At 56.0% G+C, this 20,928-nt stretch overlaps 1 protein-coding gene across 9 annotated transcripts in view; it reads right to left on the reverse strand.

The window, feature by feature from the left end:
• The window catches only part of ZNF516 (zinc finger protein 516), a 114,511-nt gene that overhangs the window by 11,955 nt on the left and 81,628 nt on the right, over positions 1–20,928 (reverse strand). For all 9 annotated transcript variants that reach the window (XR_006820988.1, XM_046024247.1, XM_046024254.1 and 6 more), the window contains one exon: positions 2,891–4,333. Coding sequence is in view for 8 of the 9 variants with exons in the window: in XM_046024247.1 (XP_045880203.1) it covers positions 2,891–4,333 (1,443 nt within the window). In the remaining variant the exon portion in view is untranslated. The remainder of the gene's footprint in view (positions 1–2,890; positions 4,334–20,928) is intronic.

The following is a 20,928-nucleotide window of genomic DNA, read 5'->3' on the forward strand; positions in this document are numbered from 1 at the left end:
GCGAGGCCGGGAGGTACGTTCCCGCGGCCCGTGAGGAAGAGCTGAGACCTTGACTCTACAGGGACACCCCCGAGAGGAGACTCATGTCCGACCCGAGAGGAGGTGCATCCGACCCCGGAACGGGAGCCAATCAGCACGGGCAGACCCGTCCAGTGGCGCAGGCCAGAAAGAGGACTTGGAACCGAGAGGAACTTAAATTTTCTAGACTCATGATGCGAAATTCAACTGCGTATCACACCGAAGCCACGGACGCCAGCGGAAGACAAAACCTCAGGAATCCGTGGCGGCAGTACCTTCTGAAACGCGTCAGGGCTGTGATCTGGGGGCCGCTCGCACCTGCCGGCGGCGGGCCTCCCCACAGGAGCCGTCAGCCCCCCACTCACCACCCAGCCAGGCCACGCCTGCCACGTTTCCTGCCTATGCAACACCTCAAGGGCCATCCAGAAACATCCCAAGAAGGAGAAAGGAACCAGCAAAGGCCCTGGGAGGCGGCCACAGACAGGACACGTGGGCAGGGCGCAGACAAGCTGAGGCGTTCGCGGAGTCCACAGGCGTTCCCATGGGATGTGACAGCTCAGACCCGGCCCCAAAGTTGAGCCCAAGGGGGGCCACGGAGGGGAGGGCCATGCAGGGGCGTCCCGTCCAACCACACAGCCAACACACGGACAGCAGCCAAGTGACAGAGAGAAACCGATCTCCGCTCTTCCCTAAACCCGGGAAACCACGGTTCTAGAAACACACTTAGTATATTACAGCCGAAAAGTTTAGGATCTGCCCTAAGGAGCTAAAGTCAGCGTGAATTTAAACGCCCTAAACGCCCTCAATACACCTTAACACACGGGGCTGTATGTCCGTGTTTGCACAGGGAGGACCCGCGAGAAGCACACGTACGTGAGGCATGATCAGCACTTGTCGCACGGAGAGGGTGAGTACGGAACCTCTCTGAAAACACGCGCACACACACTAAACCCTGAGAACCACTTACAACTTTCAAGGAAAAGGAGAACATTTCCGGCTACTGCATACTTCCAAGCTGTCCTCTGAAATTCTCAAGACCTGAACTTGAAACTGACTTCTACTTTCGGGGGGGAGCAACAACACCGTCGCACGGGCAGCACCACGGGCCGTCAGAGGCCGTCGCCACCCCCCGGGTCTGGGCACGAAGCAGAAGCCACTGACATGGTGACAGGCGTCCCAGGTCATGGTTACCGGAAGGAGTGGACAGCGGGTCACGGCTGCTGGGCACACGGGTACCCACGGAAACTCACCCACCGTCGGCTGCCTATGCTCGGCTTTCAGACCCACGGAAACCAAACCTAGAGCGACGTGGCTGCCCTCAGGTCTAAAGGGCACCCACGCACTGTGACTCGTCTCCCAGCAAATAATCCGCACGCCTGGAAAAGCCCTGGGACCGTGGAAAACTCACGGAACCAACTGAAACCTGAACACATGAACACACCAGGCCACGTGCCGACTGCCTTCTACCGCCCGCCACAGCCTGGCGCCGCGGCCCCAGCCTGAAGGGAGGCGTCACAGACACAGGGCGTTCCAGCCTTGTCTTCCAGCACCTCAGCCACGGTGCGTCTCCGCGACCTCTGGGCTTCCATGCCTGTAGCTTCATTCTAGAAGGTTCCTAAGAAGCACGGGCTCTGAGCAGAAAGGAACAGACACCAGCCTCAAGTAAGGACCCCGCTGGCAAAATCTCCGCAACTGTGGCCCCCGAGTGTTTCCCACCTTAGTGCTTCCCCAGGAGCCAAAGGCACCGCTCGCCACGCCAGGATGGCTCCAGCGTGCCCAAGGAGCCGGCAGGTTCCAAAGTCCCTGCGAGCGTAGGGAGAGACCCGCCTTCTCGGCAAGGTACCCGCAGCCACACCATGGGTGTGGGGCTCCTCACCGTTCACCCAACTCCACCAAACCGTGAACCATGTTCCCCAAAAGTGCCCCCAACTTGCTGGAATTTGAGGGGCCCGATCTCAAAGGTCACTTTTGACGATGACCTGCGGTGACGACAGGCACGCGAGTGATTCAGTTCAGAGAAGGGCAATGAAGAGATCACCGAAGGGTCTCCATCTGCTTGATTTTGGTTTTTAACAGCAAATCCTTCGATCTCCTAGTGCTCTGTTAAGGGAGAGCCCCCCACAATTCACGCCCGAGGAGGAGGGCATCCTATCCGGCGTGGGCCTTCCCTTGCGGGTCCTCGCAACAAGGCATCAATGCCCAGACACCGGCAGGAAAGGCAAATGGCCACTGAAGGTCTTTTCTCAAACTGCGGCACGAGCCCGTCCCCCAGACTCCTGTGGTACATCCATACTCCGCAGGGTTTGCTCACTAACACCACTGAACTACGTGCTTTTAAATGACATGCGTACAGAAACAACGGTTGCTTCTTCAAATGAACGTCCCTGCCTACTGAGAGAAAAGGGACCATGAACATCTACTGATTCTATGTTTAAAATGACAAAGGAAAGTGCACCCCGCTGGCTCCGTCAGGAGAGCACGTGACTCCTGATCTTGGGGCACGAGTTCGACCCCGATGCGGGGCAAAGAGCTTACCTAAAAAAATAAAAAATAAAAATAAAAAACAAAGGACGTGAGGGGCGTCAAGGCCGCCCGCTCCTGTGAAACGTCAGCAATCCCGAATTAACAGCCCCAGGAGGGAAGGCCTGCGGGGCCGGCAGGCTCCCGCCCCGGCCCTGGGCACCCGAACCCTGGCGGGCAGAGCTGGGGGGCAGGAGGGGTGCAGGGGCCTCGCGCTCTCTGCTTGGTGCCCAGATGCGTAGCCAGCAGGCAGGCAGCTGCCCAACCTCGTAGGGAGAGGCTGCTCGTGGGGCCTGCAGAGGACGGTCATGCCAGCGCTCGTGGGGCGGGGGGAAGGGGGCGCTCGTCTTACCTCTGTGCTCGAGTGCAGGGCCACTGGCACCCCAGCTCTGGTAGAGAGAAGCGAAGTCCTTTGGAATGTACGTCTTAAAGACACTGAGGATGTCCAGGCGTTTCTCGCGGCTGTCTGATGCGGGCTCCGGCTTGCTGGCCTGCACGGCCACGCTCCCCCTGGGGCCCGCTCCACAGCTGGGGAGCGGCCGCAGCTCCTGGCTGGCCTTGGAGGGGGGCTCACGGGGAGGTAGAGGGGGGGCCCCGTCACCTTTCCCGTGCGGCGGACCCTGAGACTGAGGGCTGAATTTGGCTTTCGGAGGGTCCGGGGCACTGTGCTTCTGTGGGGGGCCGAGGCTGGCCCCCGTGGGAGGGACGACATACTTGTCCCCCGGCCTGCTACCTGTGGGTGGCCGGGCTCCTGCTCGGGCGATGACGGAGGGCGTGGGGCTGGCACTTCGGCTGAAGCCGCCGCCGCCTGCCGCGGGCCCTGCTCGCGGGCCGGCCTCCTGCCTGGGCTTTGGCAGGGACGGCTGCGCGGGGGCGCCTTGGGGCTCGGGGCCGTGGCCAGCTTTGGCCTGTCGGGGCCCGTCGGGGCCGGCCACCCAAAGCGCACAAGGGCCCCCGGAGTGGCTGTCCCTGCTCTTGGGCAGGCTGGAGGCTTTCGTGGCCACGCCGAGGGGCGAGGGGCCGCCTTTGGGCCCCGGCACCCCACCTGGCACCTGAGTGCGTGTGAACCGGGCGATGGGCAGCGGCTGGCATTCTTTGCCCCCGAGGGCAGGCGGGGGGCCCGTGCGTCCGCTCCGGGCAAGGAAAACCAAGTTGTTCCTGATGCTCCTGTAGCCGTTGGGCTGGATCCACTGGGGGGCCACGGAGCTGCAGCTGACCCTGTGCCAGACACGCTCGTGCATCCACAGGACCTCGGGGTAGTAGGTCTTGTGGCTGCAGTAAGGACACGGGTGGACAGCCAGCGCAGCCTGCAGGGACGAGGCCAGCTCCTTGTGGCTGGGGTCATCCCGGCTCGACCTCTCGCTGAGGTCCAGGGGGGCCAAGTCTGGGGCCGTTGCCCTGCGTCCCCCTGGGCCATGCTCCTTCATGTGCAAATCGGAAGGCTTCTCCTTCAGGGGCGGAGCCGGGCTCCCGGATGAGAGCGGCGGGTCAGCTCCTTCGGGGAAAGTCTGATCCGAATGTGAAGGGAAGTCGGCGGCGTCCCTGCAGACCGCGACCTCCTGCTTCGGGTGAAACGCCGGCATCTTGACGCCCACAGAAAACCGGGGCTGCTCTGCTCTCCTGGAAGCGTCTCGGCTTCTGTTTCCGAGTGCGGACGCAGAGGCTGCGCTCCCCACTCCGGGCTCCCCGGTGTCCGTGTGTGACGTGGCAGTCCCGGGCGTGTGACCCTGGTCTCCGCTGGCGAGCACGGTCGAGGCTGCCTCTTCGGAAAAGCGGAAGTGGAGAGGCTTTCGCCCTGGAGGGTCAGAACGTAAAACGTGAAGTTACCATCAGGACAGAAGAGGCTCAGCAGCACACCCCAAAGCACTGTGGCCCTCGCGCGCAGAGGGTGCACGGGTCCTCGGGAAACAACGGGGTCTCGCCACAACACCCTCAAACGCGGGCCAGCTTTAAGGGCAAAAGGAGGGTATTTGGGGTGGGGTTTTTTCTTTGGTTGATTAACTCAGCAGACTGTCAGGAGAAAGAAAATCTAGCTGCCTACAACCCTGCGGTTACTCGTCCACAGAGGGTAACTAGTTGCATCAGACGCCAAGAAACACCTGCTCCGAACTAGCAGGAGCTTCCCGTGCATCTCCGAGAACTCTCTAAATGCACTCACAGTTAGGGACCCGGACACTTAAGCCAAGAGGACCCCAGGACCTTGAGATGCAACCGTGGTCACATATAAGCTGGGCCTGGAAATGGCTCACTGTGCCCAGGGGATCCCGTGGCAGCCGCAGAAACGTCTGGGCTACAGGTCAGCTTCAGACTGATCCAGAAGGGTCCCTAATGACACTCTGTCTCAAGGTCCACTCTTCCGGTTCAAAGCCTTGACACCAGAAGTCTCCCTCTGGAGGCGCGGGAGGAGGGGTAAGTGAAGCTACGCATCCCCGCCTTTCCCCAGAGGGATGTCCGGTCTGGGACCCTGAACTCTGCCCCTGGGGTTCCCGCCGGCAGTGCTCCTGCAAGACAGACCCCCGGCTGCGCTCGGAGGCCCTGCCCCAGGGAGGCCTGCCTCTGTCCAAGCCACGCTGCATGGACGGCTCAGCGGCGGGTGGAGCGGGGCTCCCTACCCTTCAGGCCCGACAGGCGAAAGCCTCTGCAGCCAGCCCAGACCACACCCCAGGGGATGAGCACAACCTGAGACAAAGTCCACTTCACACTCGCACTGATGAGCTCGGGTGCAGCGAGCTCAACAGCGGGAAGGTGGGCGATCCTTTCTGGATGTCTCAGAACTTTCCAAACTACAGTACGCAGGCTCTTCGTTGTGGGCATCCACCGGGCGCCCCTGCAACCGCTGCGGGGTCAAAATGTCGGGTGCCCACCGACGGCAAGGCCCAATACTGCTGGTCTCTGAGGACAGTCACACCCTTAAATATCTGCGGTGGAATGTAGGTACCTATTTATAAAAACTGTTCTTTAAAATTTTTCTAAGTATATTTTGGGGGTTAAGTCTCAGGAATCCCATCAAATGGGTATTTTTTGTTTTTCTAAATATATTCCAAAGGGATCTCCATGAAGGCAGGAGGGCATCCTTCAGAGAACGGGTTTTGACAGAGATCAGAAGGAGCACAGTTACAAACGGGCATTTTCTATTAGCAGGTAGTGAGCCGCTCCTATGCAATTTTAAGGGCTTATGACTCATGTAAAACGTGACCAGCATGCAGTGACGGACAGGATGGGTGAGGAGATAAGACAGCACAGAAAGGATAAATATTCCTGTCCACACCAAGATACTAACACGTGAGCCACTCTGGGGATATCTGTCTGTCCTAAGTACCATGTCCTGCTCCCCGGAAGGCACACTGAGCAACCCCGGGAAACTCTGCTGACAAGAGAGTACCTGACCTGGGACTAAACATGCGGAAGCCTCGTGGCCTTTGTTCAATGCCTACTGATGCTCAGAATGTCAAAGTCACTTTTAAAATATCCAGAGAGAGAAACACCGGGGGCTGGGGGCCTCGTCTTTCCAGCATTAAAGGAATACAGATTTATGAAAGCGCATGCCAGAGACCATGCATCGAATTCCAAAACTGAGAGGACGGCATAACCCAACAGTGCACATCTGTGGGGGTTTCGAAGCACGTCTGTCCAAGGCCCCACATTTTATGCTCCCAGAAAAGATTTTAAAACGTCACAACAGGACTTCCAATACCCCTGACCAAGACACTTAATTACAAGAGGAGACACGACGCGGGGTCATCAGAGCCATTGATGGGGGCAGGGCAGAGCTGGTTGTGAGAAAAAGGAGGGACTCCTTCCCAATGGCCATCTAACTCCTGGAGGACAGTTCAGGAGGGGAACGCCGACAATCCGCCCTCCAAGGAGAGGACGGGGGGCTGCTGAGGAACCAGGCGCTTCTTCAAACCCGGAGCCCAGAGCTCTCACGCCCTGGAGCCCCTTCCTTTGAGAGGTTCCCCACTACGGGTCCGAGGAACCCCAGCTCACTGCAGAGAAGCACCTTCAGCCCATCCCGCGAAGCCAGCGGCTCCCTCAAGACTGCCAGGCTTCAGTGCATGCAGGCCAAAGCAGGTGTGGAGGGGCCACCGTGGGCCCCAGGCTCCTGGGTTCTTGAGCGCCACGTCCAACATTGCTGACACGGGCAAGTCACCCACGGGGTGGACTTCCGGGGCGCCCACACATCCCCCAGCCACCTGCTCCGTGACCACATGGGGAGCTCATTCCAAGCAATTGACGAGGCTTCAACAAAGGGGGTGCTGAAACTCAACCCTGAGTTTGGGGCCCGAGTTACTCTCCATCAAGTGTGGGTGACCCTGACCGCAAGTGTCTGCAGACGAGACACGGGCTCTGAGAGGCACAGCAAGTCGGCGTCCCTGCGGGAAGCGGCAGCCGCGCCCCTGTCCCGAAGCACGTGCCTGGTGCAGAGCGGCCAGATCCGCAGGGCCCCGGGATCCACACCTCAGTCACCACCGGACATCTGCACATCCGACACGTGATCACCGCCACACACGTGTGTGTGCGCGCATGGGCGTGCACACGGGAACACACATGCGTGCACACACTGGAGCATGCACGTGGACACACGCACACACAGGAGGCGTGCGTACACGTGTACACACAGGTGTGTGCACAAACGTGTGTGCACTGCAGACGTGTGTGCACACATCAACATGTGTGTGCACTGGAACATGTGTGGACATGTGAGACTGCGTGTGTGTGCCGTGCATGCGTGAGAAGGTGCGTGTGAAAATGTACCTGCACATGCATGTGTGAGCACACGAACGTGTGTGTGATACGAAACCACGCACATGAGTGCTCACACATGTGGGCACACACAGTTTCCCACGGCGCCTCTCCCTGGCCCCGAGGACAATGTGTGTGAGCTACACGTGCCTGAAATTCGTTTCTCCCTAAATGGACCGTCCTGGCAGCGCTTAGGGAAGTGCAGCCCTGATTAGGTTCCTGCAGCCATGACACGTGCCCCACGTCTGGGATCTCCGGGTTCACTGCACGCACACGTGCTGCGCACACACACACGCATGCACACATCTCCCCTGCGGGCCCCGGTCGCCCCGGAAGGCCGGTGGAGGCGGGACGTCACTGTTCGAAATCCCCGCAGCAGCCCCGCACACGCGCGTGCACACATGTGCGTGCACACAGGTGAACACACACAAGTACACACACATGCACACACACAACTACCCCGAAACAAGACACAGTGGAAGGGCACTCGGTAAGAAAAATGACTCCCCTTTGAGTTTTCGTTCTCAATTTGTTTACTGCGACAAGACATCCGCAATGACGAACCCACCATCCCCAGTGTCCTCTTTCACCCTGATGACTGACCGGCTTTTCACCACACATCCCTGTTTCCATTTTTATACCCATTTTAAGGCACTTAATTCTCTGTGCCTATTACCGCCTCTTTCCCTATCCCTGCTCCATTAAAAACCCACAACTGAGAAGCAGGCCTGTGTGCTCTTACGTCTCGGAGACGAGCAGGCCTTGGACACGGCCCCGTGGAGCCTCGGACCGCGATGCTGTCCTCGCCCCGATGCAGGGGTGCTCGCCGGGGCCGTGGTGCACCCCAGTCCTGCACACGGGCTCTCCAGCTCACACCCCAAAGCGCTGCTGCTCACGTTCTCTCCATGACGTGCTTGTCGGACTGGGTGCCCGGCCCACGGCCTCAAGGCAGGAGGCTTCCACCCCACCCCCACCGGCTTCATCACAGCCATTACTGACCGCGGGAGTAACGGCGACAAAGCGTGCACCTGCCCATGTCAGGGGTTCCCTTGCCGCCCAGCCTCCCCAGGACTCAGGGACTCCCTGCAGGTCCTGCCCGGTGACACGCAGGACAGGGCCGCCGGGACCCAGCGACCTGCACGCGCGCCGGAGCCGTAGACCCACGTGCAGCCACGTTCGCCCCCTCACAGGCTGGGCTCCCCCCCAGCAAGCGCACAACACAGACAACAACAAACCAGCATTCCGTGTCAGCCTGTGACACCCCGGGCTGAAGGGAGAACGAGGCGGCCTCTCTCAAAGGTTAAGAAAAGGTAAAACTTCCAAGCTATGCAAATTACCCAAGGAAGAAAATCTGAGGTCCATCGCTAGGATTCTCTAAAAAAAAAAGCCGGTGGCGCAGCCCTAATTCCAGGGCATCTTGGAAACAGACCTGTCCTCTGCCCGGCCCGGGACGGCTTCACCGGAAGCACCGCCAAGAGCTCACTCGGCGACTGCACTGCAGTCTCTTGCAAGGACTTTATCTAGTTTTTTCCTACCCGTTGGCACGGGAGTTTCCTTCTTAACAGACAAATCTGAAGTTTAATCTCTTCTATTTCCACGGTCAGTCCCTGCAAACCGGCACCCTCATCCCCATGTGACACTGTATGGACACGAACACCTTTCTACCTCTCCCGACCTTCCAGCAGCCAGAGCTCGCAGCCGCCCTGCCCAGGCGTCAACGCCCTTCTCTCCCCAGGACGGAGCAGGACGGGGCGCCCAGGGCGGCTGGGCCGTGGGATTCTCACCCGGCTTCCCATCCAGGCTGTGCGCTGGAGGGGACCTGCCTTCTGCCGCCCGCGCAGCCCAGCTCCTGGGAGGGAAGGGGGTCCGCGGGGCGGCTCTGCTCTGGGCGGGGTGTGCGGGGCACCTGCGGGGCCAGAGGAGATGTGGCAGGACCCACACGGTGCAGCGCACTCAGCTAGGCCACGTCCGTAAAGAAACGTGTCCTCCTCCAGGCCCTCCATGATGACCAAGACAGAGGCAGTAAAGTCTGTGTGCCTTGGTGTTTTGGTTTATAAAATAGGATGCATTTCAAAATATTTTATCCAGGTTTGACAGGGAAAAACAAACACCCAGCACCATAACAGCCCACGGATGGTCTGGTACAATTCCCTCTGCGATAAGGCTTTCAACACTGGTCACTCAGGGGACAGAGCAGCACATGGGCCTGACTCGCTGACAGCCCAGGGACCAGACAGAATGAGGCTGCATGGAGGACTCAGAGAGGCCCTGTGGGCTGAAACAGCGCCCCTGCCCAGGACCAAGAGGAAGGAAGGTCTCCGCAGAGTGCTCAGTGTCTGTGTTCCCACCGCCCTTTCTACCAGGGCCCTCGATGAAGAAATGGGACTAGACAAGTTTATCAGATCTGAGACTGACACTCAGCTAGGAGAGACAGCCAAAACCTTCAGCAACGAGACAAAGACTCAAAAGTTTTCAACAAGATTAACAAAGGCTGAAAAATTACAGGAAATCCTATGAGGAAAAACAGAAAGCACAGGAAGTGAAAGGTCTGACTTAAGAGCAGTGTTGTGAAAAAGACTCCAGGGTCCTAGGGGACCACAAGCCCAGTATGTTAGATCAAGAAAGCATCCTCAGGCAGACATCTAGCTGGAAGAGCCCAGCCCCGGCTCTGAGCCACACACCAAGAGGAAAGAAGATGAATGGGAGCATGTCCAGAACAGGCCTACTGGGGAGAAGCTTCTGGAAACCGAGCCGCATGAAAAAGGCTTGCAGGATCTTGGACTCCTCTACTTAGACAAGGGGACTGGCAGCTGTATACCTCAGACATTCACTCAGTATGGGATGAACGAGGGGATGACTTCTTCATCAAGGGCAGTGTTCTGTCTGCACACTAGAATCACCCAGAAACACGTGAACCATCACGGGTGAGAAATTCCCAAGCCTGGACCAAGAGCCGGCCTTTCAGGGGAGGGGCCTGTACCCTCAGCCTTTTCTACAAAAACCTTGGGGTGATTCAAACTGTGGTCATGACCAGGGAGCAGAGGAGTCACCACAGGATGAACACCTTGGAGTCACAGAGGACCTGGCCGCCAGGGAGGCCAAGGCGGACATATGGCCACTCTTCCTGGGGACAGGCACATGGAACCCCGAGTCAGCTCCCAGGAACCGAGTGACCGAGTGTCTGCATGAGGCCAGGTGACCTGCACCCAGTGACCTGCACCCAGCCCCGAGACTCTATGGGACCCAGTGACAGGGGACCACAAGCTGCTGGTGTCATGTGCTTCTCCGAAACCCTTGTTCCTCTGTGTGAGCCCCTTTTCTCCGTTTTCGCCCTTTTCTCCCTACGTGTGAGCGAGGTTCAGGACAGAGCCCCACCTTTTACAAAACGCTTTGTCGCTGTGTGAGCTGCGACCTGAACCCCGGCGCGTGACGCTTTCTCCCGGAGCAGCTCGGCAGCATGCACTCGGGGATGGCCAAGTGCCAGGGGGACGCGGCGTCTGTGTGGGGCAGGTACCGTGACAGTACCAACTTCCAGCCCCCAAGTTCTCCTAGCACCTGACTCGTGAGCTTGGGCCGCTGCACACCCCTCTGTCTACTACGGGACTCTGGCTCTTTGTTTTTTTCCAGGCTCTTCACAATTTCTTCTTAATTATTTATTTATTTATCTATTTATTTATTTATTTTCAGCAAAACAGAATTCATTGTTTATGCACCACACCCAGTGCTCCATATAATCCATGCTCTCCTTAATACCCACCACCTGGCTCCCCCAGCCTCCCACCCCCCGCCCCTTCAAAACCCTCAGGTTGTTTTTCAGGTTGTTGTTTTAGTCTCTCATGGTTCCCCTCCCCTTCCAATTTCCCTCAACTCCCTTCTCCTCTCCATCTCCCCATGTCCTCTGTGTTATTCCTTATGCTCCACAAATAAGTGAAACCATATGATAATTGACTCTCTCTGCTTGACTTATTTCACTCAGCATAATCTCCTCCAGTCCCGTCCATGTTAATACAAAAGTTGGGTATTCATCCTTTCTGATGGAGGCATAATACTCCATTGTGTATATGGACCACATCTTCCTTATCCATTCGTCCACTGAAGGGCATTTCGGTTCTTTCCACAGTTTGGCAACCGTGGCCATTGCTGCTATGAACATTGGGGTACAGATGGCCCTTCTTTTCACTACATCTGTATCTTTGGGGTAAATACCCAGCAGTGCAATTGCAGGGTCATAGGGAAGCTCTATTTTTAATTTCTTGAGGGATCTCCAAACTGTTCTCCAAAGTGGCTGCACCAACTTGCATCCCCACCAACAGTGTAAGAGGGTTCCCCTTTCTCCACATCCTCTCCAACACATGTTGTTTCCTGTCTTGTTAATTTTGGCCATTCTAACTGGTGTCAGGTGGTATCTCAATGTGGTTTTGATTTGAATCTCCCTGATGGCTAGTGATGATGAACATTTTTCATGTGTCTAATAGCCATTTGTATGTCTTCACTGGAGAAGTGTCTGTTCATATCTTCTGCCCATTTTTTGACATGATTATCTGTTTTGTGTGTGTTGAGTTTGAGGAGTTCTTTATAGATCCTGGATATCAGCCTTTTGTCTGTACTCTCATTTGTGAATATCTTCTCCCATTCTGTGGGTTGCCTCTTTGTTTTGTTGACTGTTTCCTTTGCTGTGCAGAAGCTTTTGATCTTGATGAAGTCCCAAAAGTTCATTTTCACGCTTGTTTCCTTTGCCTTTGGAGACATATCTTGAAAGAAATTGCTGTGGCTGATATCGAAGAGGTTACTGCCTATGTTCTCCTCTAGGATTCTGATAGATTCCTGTCTCACGTTGAGGTCTTTTATCCATTTCGAGTTTATCTTTGTGTACGGTGTAAGAGAATGGTCGAGTTTCATTCTTCTACATATCGCTGTCCAGTTTTCCCAGCACCATTTATTGAAGAGACTGTCTTTTTTCCACTGGATATTTTTTCCTGCTTTGTCGAAGATTCTTTGACCATAGAGTTGCGGGTCCATATCTGGGCTCTCCACTCTGTTCCACTGGTCTATGTGTCTGTTTTTATGCCAGTACCACGCTGTCTTGGTGATCACAGCTTTGTAGTAAAGCTTGAAATCAGGTAACGTGATGCCCCCAAGTTTTGTTTTCTTCATAATTTCTTACCTTCTCACTCTTCTGGTTCAAACAAAATAGAAACTCCTCACTGAGCACAAACCCAGGAAAACTCCCCCTGATGGTGGGCCTCCCTCTGCACAACACAGCCCTGACGGACCCTTCCCGGTGATGCTCTGGGCCCCGCATCAGCTGTACGCTGAGGGCCTCGGCAGATCTCCTGCACACTGACCGGCCCGCATGATCCACAGTCTCCCCTGTGCCTCACCCCGGGGAGCTCGGCCATGAACCCGGACGACTGGCTCAGAGCCCACACCAGTGGATCTCACTGGACATTACCAGCTACCACCATCCTTAACAGAACCCCATGAGTGGCAGCGTGGCTGGTCTGTCCACACACCACATCACCGCCCTGCATCAGCAGCCTTTCCACGAAGCCATGTCACCTGTGTCAGGGACCCGCTGGCAGCCAGACCAGCTCCTCACGGGCCCCCAGCCAGGCTGCCCTCAGGAACAGGACTAACGGCGCAGGACGTGGGTGGCGTCACAACAAGGACACAATAAGGACACGACAGGGACATGACAGGGACACGATAGGGACACGACAGGGACACTCTAGCTCATGGCAGACCGTGTGTGATCCTTTGCTCTTTGTCCCCAGGAACGAGGAGCAGGACAGAGAAGCAGAGGGTGAGGAACTCCAGGGTCGAGAGGAGATAAAACTGCAGACCATGGGGAACAGATCTCGAATCTCTTGGTCAGCAAGACTCGGGGGGGACCCCCGGCTCTTCACACAGAAGCCGGCATTCAACAGGTTCAAAGTAGGCTCCGGAGAAAGCAAGCTCCCCAGGGGCCTCAGAGCACAGGGAGACCCTACAGCTCTGAGCAGAGAGCTGGCGGTGCCCCGAGGGAGTGATGGTCCACACCTGACCACGGCCCAACCACCACGCTTTCCCCCAACAGAGCTACGGGCCATCTGGGGGAACTGAGACTCTATTCCAGGTTTCTGTGTCTGAAAGCCTCCCTCCCTTTCTTTAACACATTTCTGCCCTAAAAAAACATGTGAACAAGTGCCCGGTCATCTAAGGCATGGCAGGAATATTTTACAAAGTACGTAACAAAGTCACTGAGATGGTCTGCAGAACACCTCCTCGGGCCATAACGGAACGAACGTTTGACCATGAAAGTGGAGCTCTGCCTCACCCGGCATGTCCACCACCCAGCGGCGTGGGCTTCCCACACGCCCACAGCCACCGTCCCCCCAGGCCCAGGCTCCACTCCCTCCCCGAGGAGTACCTCCCAGACCACCCTCCATAAAATAACACGCCCTCACATGCCCGTTCCCACCACTTGCTCTGTCTCCCTGGATCTGTCTGCCTCGGTGCTGTGTGTGGGGACGTGTCCTCTCTGCCTCTCCCCAAAGCATCTGAGTCCAGAAACACAAACCACACAGTAACCAGACACTGTTCTCGCCAGCATCTGGCACGTCTGGCACGAGGCAGACGTTCCACGAACGCGCACCGAATTCACAAATGAGCAAGACAAGTCATTTAACGTCCACGGCTCATGTGTACAGAGACGGAGCACAGGAAAGCACCCCGAACAGTGTGAGGTGAATTATGAATCAGTCAGTTCAGCAAATGCTGCTCATGGGCTTGGAGAGATGAAAAGTGAAGGCTGTGTGGGCAGTCGCGAGGCCTCGCGGTCCCTGCACCGTGCGGAACCACCAACCCAGTTACCAACCCAGTTACCAACCCAGTTACCAACCCAGTTACCAATCTAGTTACCAACCCAGTTACCAACCCAGTTACCAATCTAGTTACCAACCCAGTTACCAACCCAGTTACCAACCCAGTTACCAATCTAGTTACCAACCCAGTTACCAACCTAGTTACCAACGCACTTACTAACCTACTTACCAACTCACTTACTAACCTAGTTACCAACCCAGTTACCAACCCTGTTACCAACCCTGTTACCAACCCAGTTACCAACCCAGTTACCAACCCAGTTACCAATCTAGTTACCAACCCAGTTACCAACCCAGTTACCAACCCAGTTACCAATCTAGTTACCAACCCAGTTACCAACCCAGTTACCAACCTAGTTACCAACCCAGTTACCAACCCAGTTACCAACCTAGTTACCAACCCACTTACTAACCTAGTTACCAACCCAGTTACCAACCTAGTTACCAACCCACTTACTAACCTAGTTACCAACTCACTTACTAACCTAGTTACCAACCCAGTTACCAACCCTGTTACCAACCTAGTTACCAACCCAGTTACCAACCCAGTTACCACCCTAGTTACCAACCCAGTTACCAATCTAGTTACCAACCCAGTTACCAACCCAGTTACCAACCTAGTTACCAACCCAGTTACCAACCCAGTTACCAACCTAGTTACCAACCCACTTACTAACCTAGTTACCAACCCAGTTACCAACTAGTTACCAACCCAGTTACAGCGCGGGTCCTGGAAGTGTGGCAACTGCAGTGAATGCCCAGTCACGGGAGCGGGGGCAGGCACGGTGCTGGTTACCGCTCACGGCGACAGGGTCCCCACACTGCTCAGACCTGGGGAGTCCGAGGGGACCCGCGCTCTGGACTCCTCGGCCGAGTGAAATCGGATGCCCGCTTGGACGCTGGGAGGACAGGTCTGGCTGGGGCAACACCCTCCGTCTCGCTCTCGCTAAAGCGTAAGGACTTCCTATTATTACAGCCGTCCTCCCGCCGCCCGGTTCCCACAGATCCGAGAACGGAACCCTCGCTTGTACCACGGGCCGTCACCTGCCTCGGGCCTGGTTCCGCTGCGAACTCCGCCAGCGTCCTCCACGGGCCGCGAGAGGGCACGGGGCCGCCCCAGCTGCCCTCCAGCTCCGAGGGCCAACTGCTGAGCAAGCCCATGCCTCCGCCTCTGCCAGTCCCCAAGACCGCCTCTTCGGAAAAATAAACACCATTTCTGCAACGAACGTGAGCTGAACGCGGAAGACAGAGAAAGAACGGTTCTGTTTCCTGCTTCCGACAGCGGCCGAGCGCAGACGCACAGCCCGCAGAGCCGTGTGCGGGACCGGGCCGCGCTCGGGGGATGGGGCAGGGCATCCACGGCCGCCTCCTCGCTGGGGCCCGTGCACCTGCTAGAGGAGAAGCGGACAGACGCCAGGCGGGAACAGCTCGGCGTGGCTTCTCCTGAGACGAAACTCCATCCAGGTTGGGTGCACTTAGGGTGAAGCACTGGCCCCACACGAGCAGCAAACTTCCACTGCTGTCTACACGGAACCCAAATGCTCTCAAGCCACGTGATTCTAGGAGAGGAACCTTGTCTCCAAGACAAGGCGGTCAAGGAGAACTAACAGTGACCGCACGGTAACGCAGGTTAGCCGCGACAGCTCCAGCCTGGGCGGCTGCAGCAAATGACAGCAACGGCCCAGCGCGCCTCCTAGGGTCTGCAGGGAGGACCCCTGGCGGCGGCCGCGCTCGGGCTGATGACAGGCCGCACACGCAGGTACCCGCCTGGCCCGTCCCAGCAGCTGTGACTTGGGAGGTCTTCACACCTCTCCTACTTGCTCCTCTTTGCTGAAAAGAAAAGATCTGCAAACTAATTCCACGTATGGAGGAATTGGGGGGCAAGTGGGGGAAGGGTGGCCACTCGAGACAGAAGATAGCTTCTATCCTCAACGGTACCGTGACCTGAGCTTTCTGCGCCATGTGGCCCTCCTCCAAAGACATCCCAAGCGCTGGGAGCCTGAAGCAGTCTACTGAGAACAACTGGATGAGAAGTAAGTCTAGGGGCGCCTGGGGCTCAGTTAGTGAAGTGTCTGCCTTCGGCCCAGGTCATGGTCCCAAGGGATCGAGCCCCAAATCTGGCTCCCTGCTCAGGGGAGGCCCGCTTCTCCCTTAGCACGGCCCCCTCCATGTGTGGGCTCCCATGTGTGTGTGTAACAAATAAAACCTTTTTTAAAAAAAGAAAAGTAAGTCTAACATATCAGCAGTTAATTTTAGTATTTATGAGTTTTAGTAACTTTTATAATAAACATCACCAGTTATAAAAAACCTTGATTTGACAGCGAGAACGTTACAGTTTGTAAATAATGTTTCTCAGTGGATTCTTCTCTTATCTTCTTTTACGTGTCTTACAACGGGACAACTGGTCGCCAAAACCAGGCCAGCGTGAAGGTAACAGGTTTGGGGACCACCAGACGGGGAGGCCTCGCCGAAGACTGGGACTTCCTCGACAACTGACACACAAACATTAACAAAAAAAAAGCAGCATGGTGTCTGAAAAAAAAAACAAAACAAAAGTGCCCGGGAAAGATGTTTCCGTGAGAAAAAGCTCCAAGATGCTCCGTGAAACGTGATGACATAATGACAATCTGGCTCTGGGCCTGAAAGGAGATGTAAGAGCTTTACCGCCGTCGAAGGTTTTGGGTCGGACCTACAAGACACGCAGGACGACTTTCAGCTCCATTCACCATGGGGCTTTACAGTTACAACACACAACTCCAGCGTCCTGTGCCAGCAAAGCCCAGGGAAGGCAGGAAAACACTGCCACGGGCTGGTTTAATCTGGAAGCCCGCCTTCCGGAAAACGGGAAAGTAACCAGGAGCCAGAGACAGAGCTGGAACGTGCGGTCGGCAGAGGGATGCTGGAGGGCGGGGAGCGGCGGGGCTGCCGGAGACGGTGCAGGACCGAACTCGGACGCTGTGAGCCCCGCCAGGACCCCAGCCCGGAGCTGAGCACCAGCAGGGGGCCACGGAGCACCAGCGGGGGTCCCTCCACTCGCCCTGAGACCTCAGTCTGCCGTCTGTCGGGTTCGGTCCTGGGACCAGAAAACTTCTCCTAAGCGTTCTAAACTCTCACACGAAGGTCATTACACTCACGACGTGAACTACAGAAGAAAGAAAGCCTAAAAGGTAAGGAAAGTGCCAGTAGCTAAAATAATGGGTGACAGCTAATCATATTTTCCAATTTTCACAAATAAACGTGTCCAGTTGCTCGGCTACTTTTTCTGTGTGGGCACAATATACAGGTTTTCATTTCATTTTTTTTTAAAGATTTTATCTGAGAGAGTGAGTGAGAGAGAGTGCACAGCCAAGGGGATGGGCAGAGGAAGAGGGAGAAGCAGACTCCCCGCCGAGCAGGGAGCCCGATGTGGGGCTCGATCCCAGGACCCTGGGATCATGACCTGAGCCTAAGGCAGAGGCTTAATCCACTGAGCCACCTGGGTACCCCCAAGTTTTCATTTTAAACAACTGATCTATTAACATAAACAAATTGCAAAACTAACTAATTTGCATCAATAGAAAAACAGGTAGGAACCTTCGTACTTTGGAAGCCATGTTTTGATTTCTGAGGAAAAAGGTTTACAAGTTAAATACTGGATTTCTGACTGAACAAATTAACCAGCTCATACGAGAAAACCTAAAGCATAAAATCCGGGAAAGAACTTTTTCAAAAGTTTTCCTACTCCTCAACTACAAAGCCCGGTTTCCAAGGCTCATCAGACACCTTGAGCCTCCACAGAGCTTCAGCCCTTACCCCGCAGTCTGTCCCGCCGCCGCGAACACAACCGCATTCTCGAAATCTCGAACTCACGATCTGCTTCCTGACTCAACCATGAAAACACAACTCCCCAGCGACTGCTGCGTTTTTAACAAAAAATCCCACTACTGCTGAAGTGAACAGAATCCAAGTCTGTTTTCATAGCTGCGATCCATTTAACACACCCTCTTTCGCTCCCAAAACCTAACTGCAAACGACAACTCATCCATTCGAAAAAACACAAACAAATGCAAAAAGAAATCATGAAACCAAGATTTGCAAACCATGCTCTGAGCGGCAACGAACATTCCCACCCAACACAGCTAGCGGGAAAGTAAATCAAATCTTCCACGAACTGGAAAGAACTGCCGGAAAGAAGGTCCTTCTAGCACGTCTGGGTCTGGGAATGTCACCACGGGAGGAGAGAGGACGGAAAGGCACAGGACAGCTCAGCACCGGGCGCCCCTTCCCCGTCCCCCTCGGGCGGTCCTAGCCTTGCTCACGGGACGGCAGCTCAGAGTCGCTGTCAGGGGCGACCAAGAAAATGCTCCTGCGTTCACCTGCTCTGTCTCACACCAAGTGTTTCGGGACTCGGGAAGGGGGGAGACCTGAGAAGTCGGTAGCGCTGCACAGCTCCCGCACGAGAAGGGGGACGACACGCACAAGCTCGCAGGCACGCGGTTTAGAAGCTTCCCACTGCTTCCTTACCCCAAAAATATAAAACCCAAATGCTGGGTATTTCCAAAGAAATTATAATGATCTTGTTTTTAAAAAATCGGATTATCTACTGGCATCATCTTCAGACCTAAAAACAGACCTGGGGAAGGCAGGCCCTCCCAGAGCAGGGCCGCAGAGGACGCAGGCGCTATGCCGGCCGCCCGCCGCTAGATGGCGGCTGCTCACAACCTATAAGCCCAGGCTCCTGCCGGCTCCCTGTGTGGTCCCCGGAGCCCAGAAATGGGACCTAGAGATAGAGACCTCTGAGCAACACAATTTATTAGCAACAGATGCACACCAGGAGCGTGCTTTCAAGTCTGGTCAACATAATCCTGCCTGTTTCTTCTGAAAGGGCTTCATCAGCCGTTGGAAGTAGTTCATCAAAAGGTCTTCAAGCATCTCACATCTGTGTGTGTGTTTGCTCATCAGGACATGCGGCGGTTAGAATGCGGAGGGCTTTAACCTACTGACGCACTCGAACGATTTGGCAAACATAAAGTCAGACCAAGTAACGTTTCTCTCTGCCTTGAACTCCGGGGGGCTGGACCTGCAAAAGTCCAACTTGCCGGACCGTAATTTAATGATCTAGCGGCCGATTTGAACGACTTGGGTCCTTCAGCGAATGACCTGAAAATCTTCATCAGCTGGTATTTCCACCCTGACTTGGAAGCAGTTCCTCTCAAAGTAAAAACAGAAGCGGTTTCTAGGGGTGCAAGTGCCGGATCGTCTAAGAAGAGGGGAGGGGCCGAGTCCATGACCCTCTAGACTAAAGTCTGAAGGCCGAGCTCCAGTCGCAGGATCGCGGCGTCTCCGACAGAAAATGCCCTCATGCAGTGGGAGCCCGCTCAGGCAACCGCCCTCATTCAGCGGGTACATACGGTCTGCACACCTGTCCGTGTCCCGCAGTCTGCTCTGTGCTGGACACAAGCTCCCGGCGCTGCGGGCCGGAGAAGCAGCATCATCATTTAACACTGTGTGCAGAAGGGAGGTGACGAGCTGGAAGCCTTTCTACAGCTGCTTCATCCGAGTCCGGTCCCCCAGTGGGGCCATCCTGCACCTGCCCAGGTGACCACCACGGAGCACCCCGGGAGAATCGTGACCGCACCCCATGCCACGTGGGGCCGGTGCCAAGCCGCCACGTTTCTGGCCTTTCCCCATCCACACTCACTTTCTAACAGCAGGAGGGCCCAACCAGGGCTGTGCGGGCAGCTGCAGGCAAGGCCGGGTGCGGGGGACTGGCCCGGGGCGGGGTGGGGGGGGCACCTGCCACAGGCACCTGGTAAGATGGGAACACTTCAAAGGAGAGCATGGTCCCCAGGATGCGTGGCGTGGTGGGATCTCCTATGTCCTTCCACAAACAGAATCTCGTGTCTAAATTAAAATCACCCCCTTCTTTGAGTGATGTCCTATGTATCTTCTTTTTTTAATTTTTTTTTTAATTTATTTGACAGACAGAGATCACAAGTAGGCAGAGAGGCAGGCAGAGAGGCAGGCAGAGAGGCAGGCAGAGAGAGAGAGAGGAGGAAGCAGGCTCCCTGCCAAGCAGAGAGCCCAATGCGGGGCTTGATCCCAGGACCCAGAGATCGTGACCTGAGCCGAAGGCAGAGGGTTAACCCACTGAGCCACCCAGGCGCCCCTTTCCTATGTATTTTCTGACGAGATGTGCCGATGAGCCCTGGGCATGGCTTCTTCCGAGCACTTGCCACGATTCACCCTCTAAATGCCCACCAAGTTCAAGTGTCACTATTCGTGAAGGTAAATATATAAACTAAGCACCGAGCATCCCTTCTCTCACGGCTTTAGTGGATTCCTGACACGGACGGCCGCTGCCGAGGACGAAGCAGGACCCACAAGCCAGGAGCAGGGAGGCGGCCGCCGGGAAGGTTAACAAACCGGCCAGAGCCCGTGTGGCCGGCGGTCTTGTCCACGCAGGGACGCTCAGCCGGTGACCTGACAGCCTTTCATGGCTACAAAGGCACGCCTGAGCGGGGACGCATGCAGATGTCCTAGCTCCCACGGCGAGCTCCCGCCATTACGTGAGCACCGAGTCTCAACAGTCTCATTCCACCAGAGGTACTTCGTGGGAAGAACTGTTTCGTGTTTCACTTCTTAATTCAAGCAACTCTTCCCCAAGTCCGTCACTGACCTTTCCTGGGGTCTCAGGCGGGCCGCCTAAGCCACGCTCCGAGTCGTGACCACGGGGTCGTAAGGAGAATGTTCTTCGTTAAAACGCAAAAAGGAACAAAAGAGCTCACGCACATTCCTCCTTCGT

The sequence above is a fragment of the Meles meles genome, chromosome 12 (assembly GCF_922984935.1).
Source record: "Meles meles chromosome 12, mMelMel3.1 paternal haplotype, whole genome shotgun sequence".
In the NCBI taxonomy this organism is placed as follows: Eukaryota; Metazoa; Chordata; class Mammalia; order Carnivora; family Mustelidae; genus Meles; species Meles meles.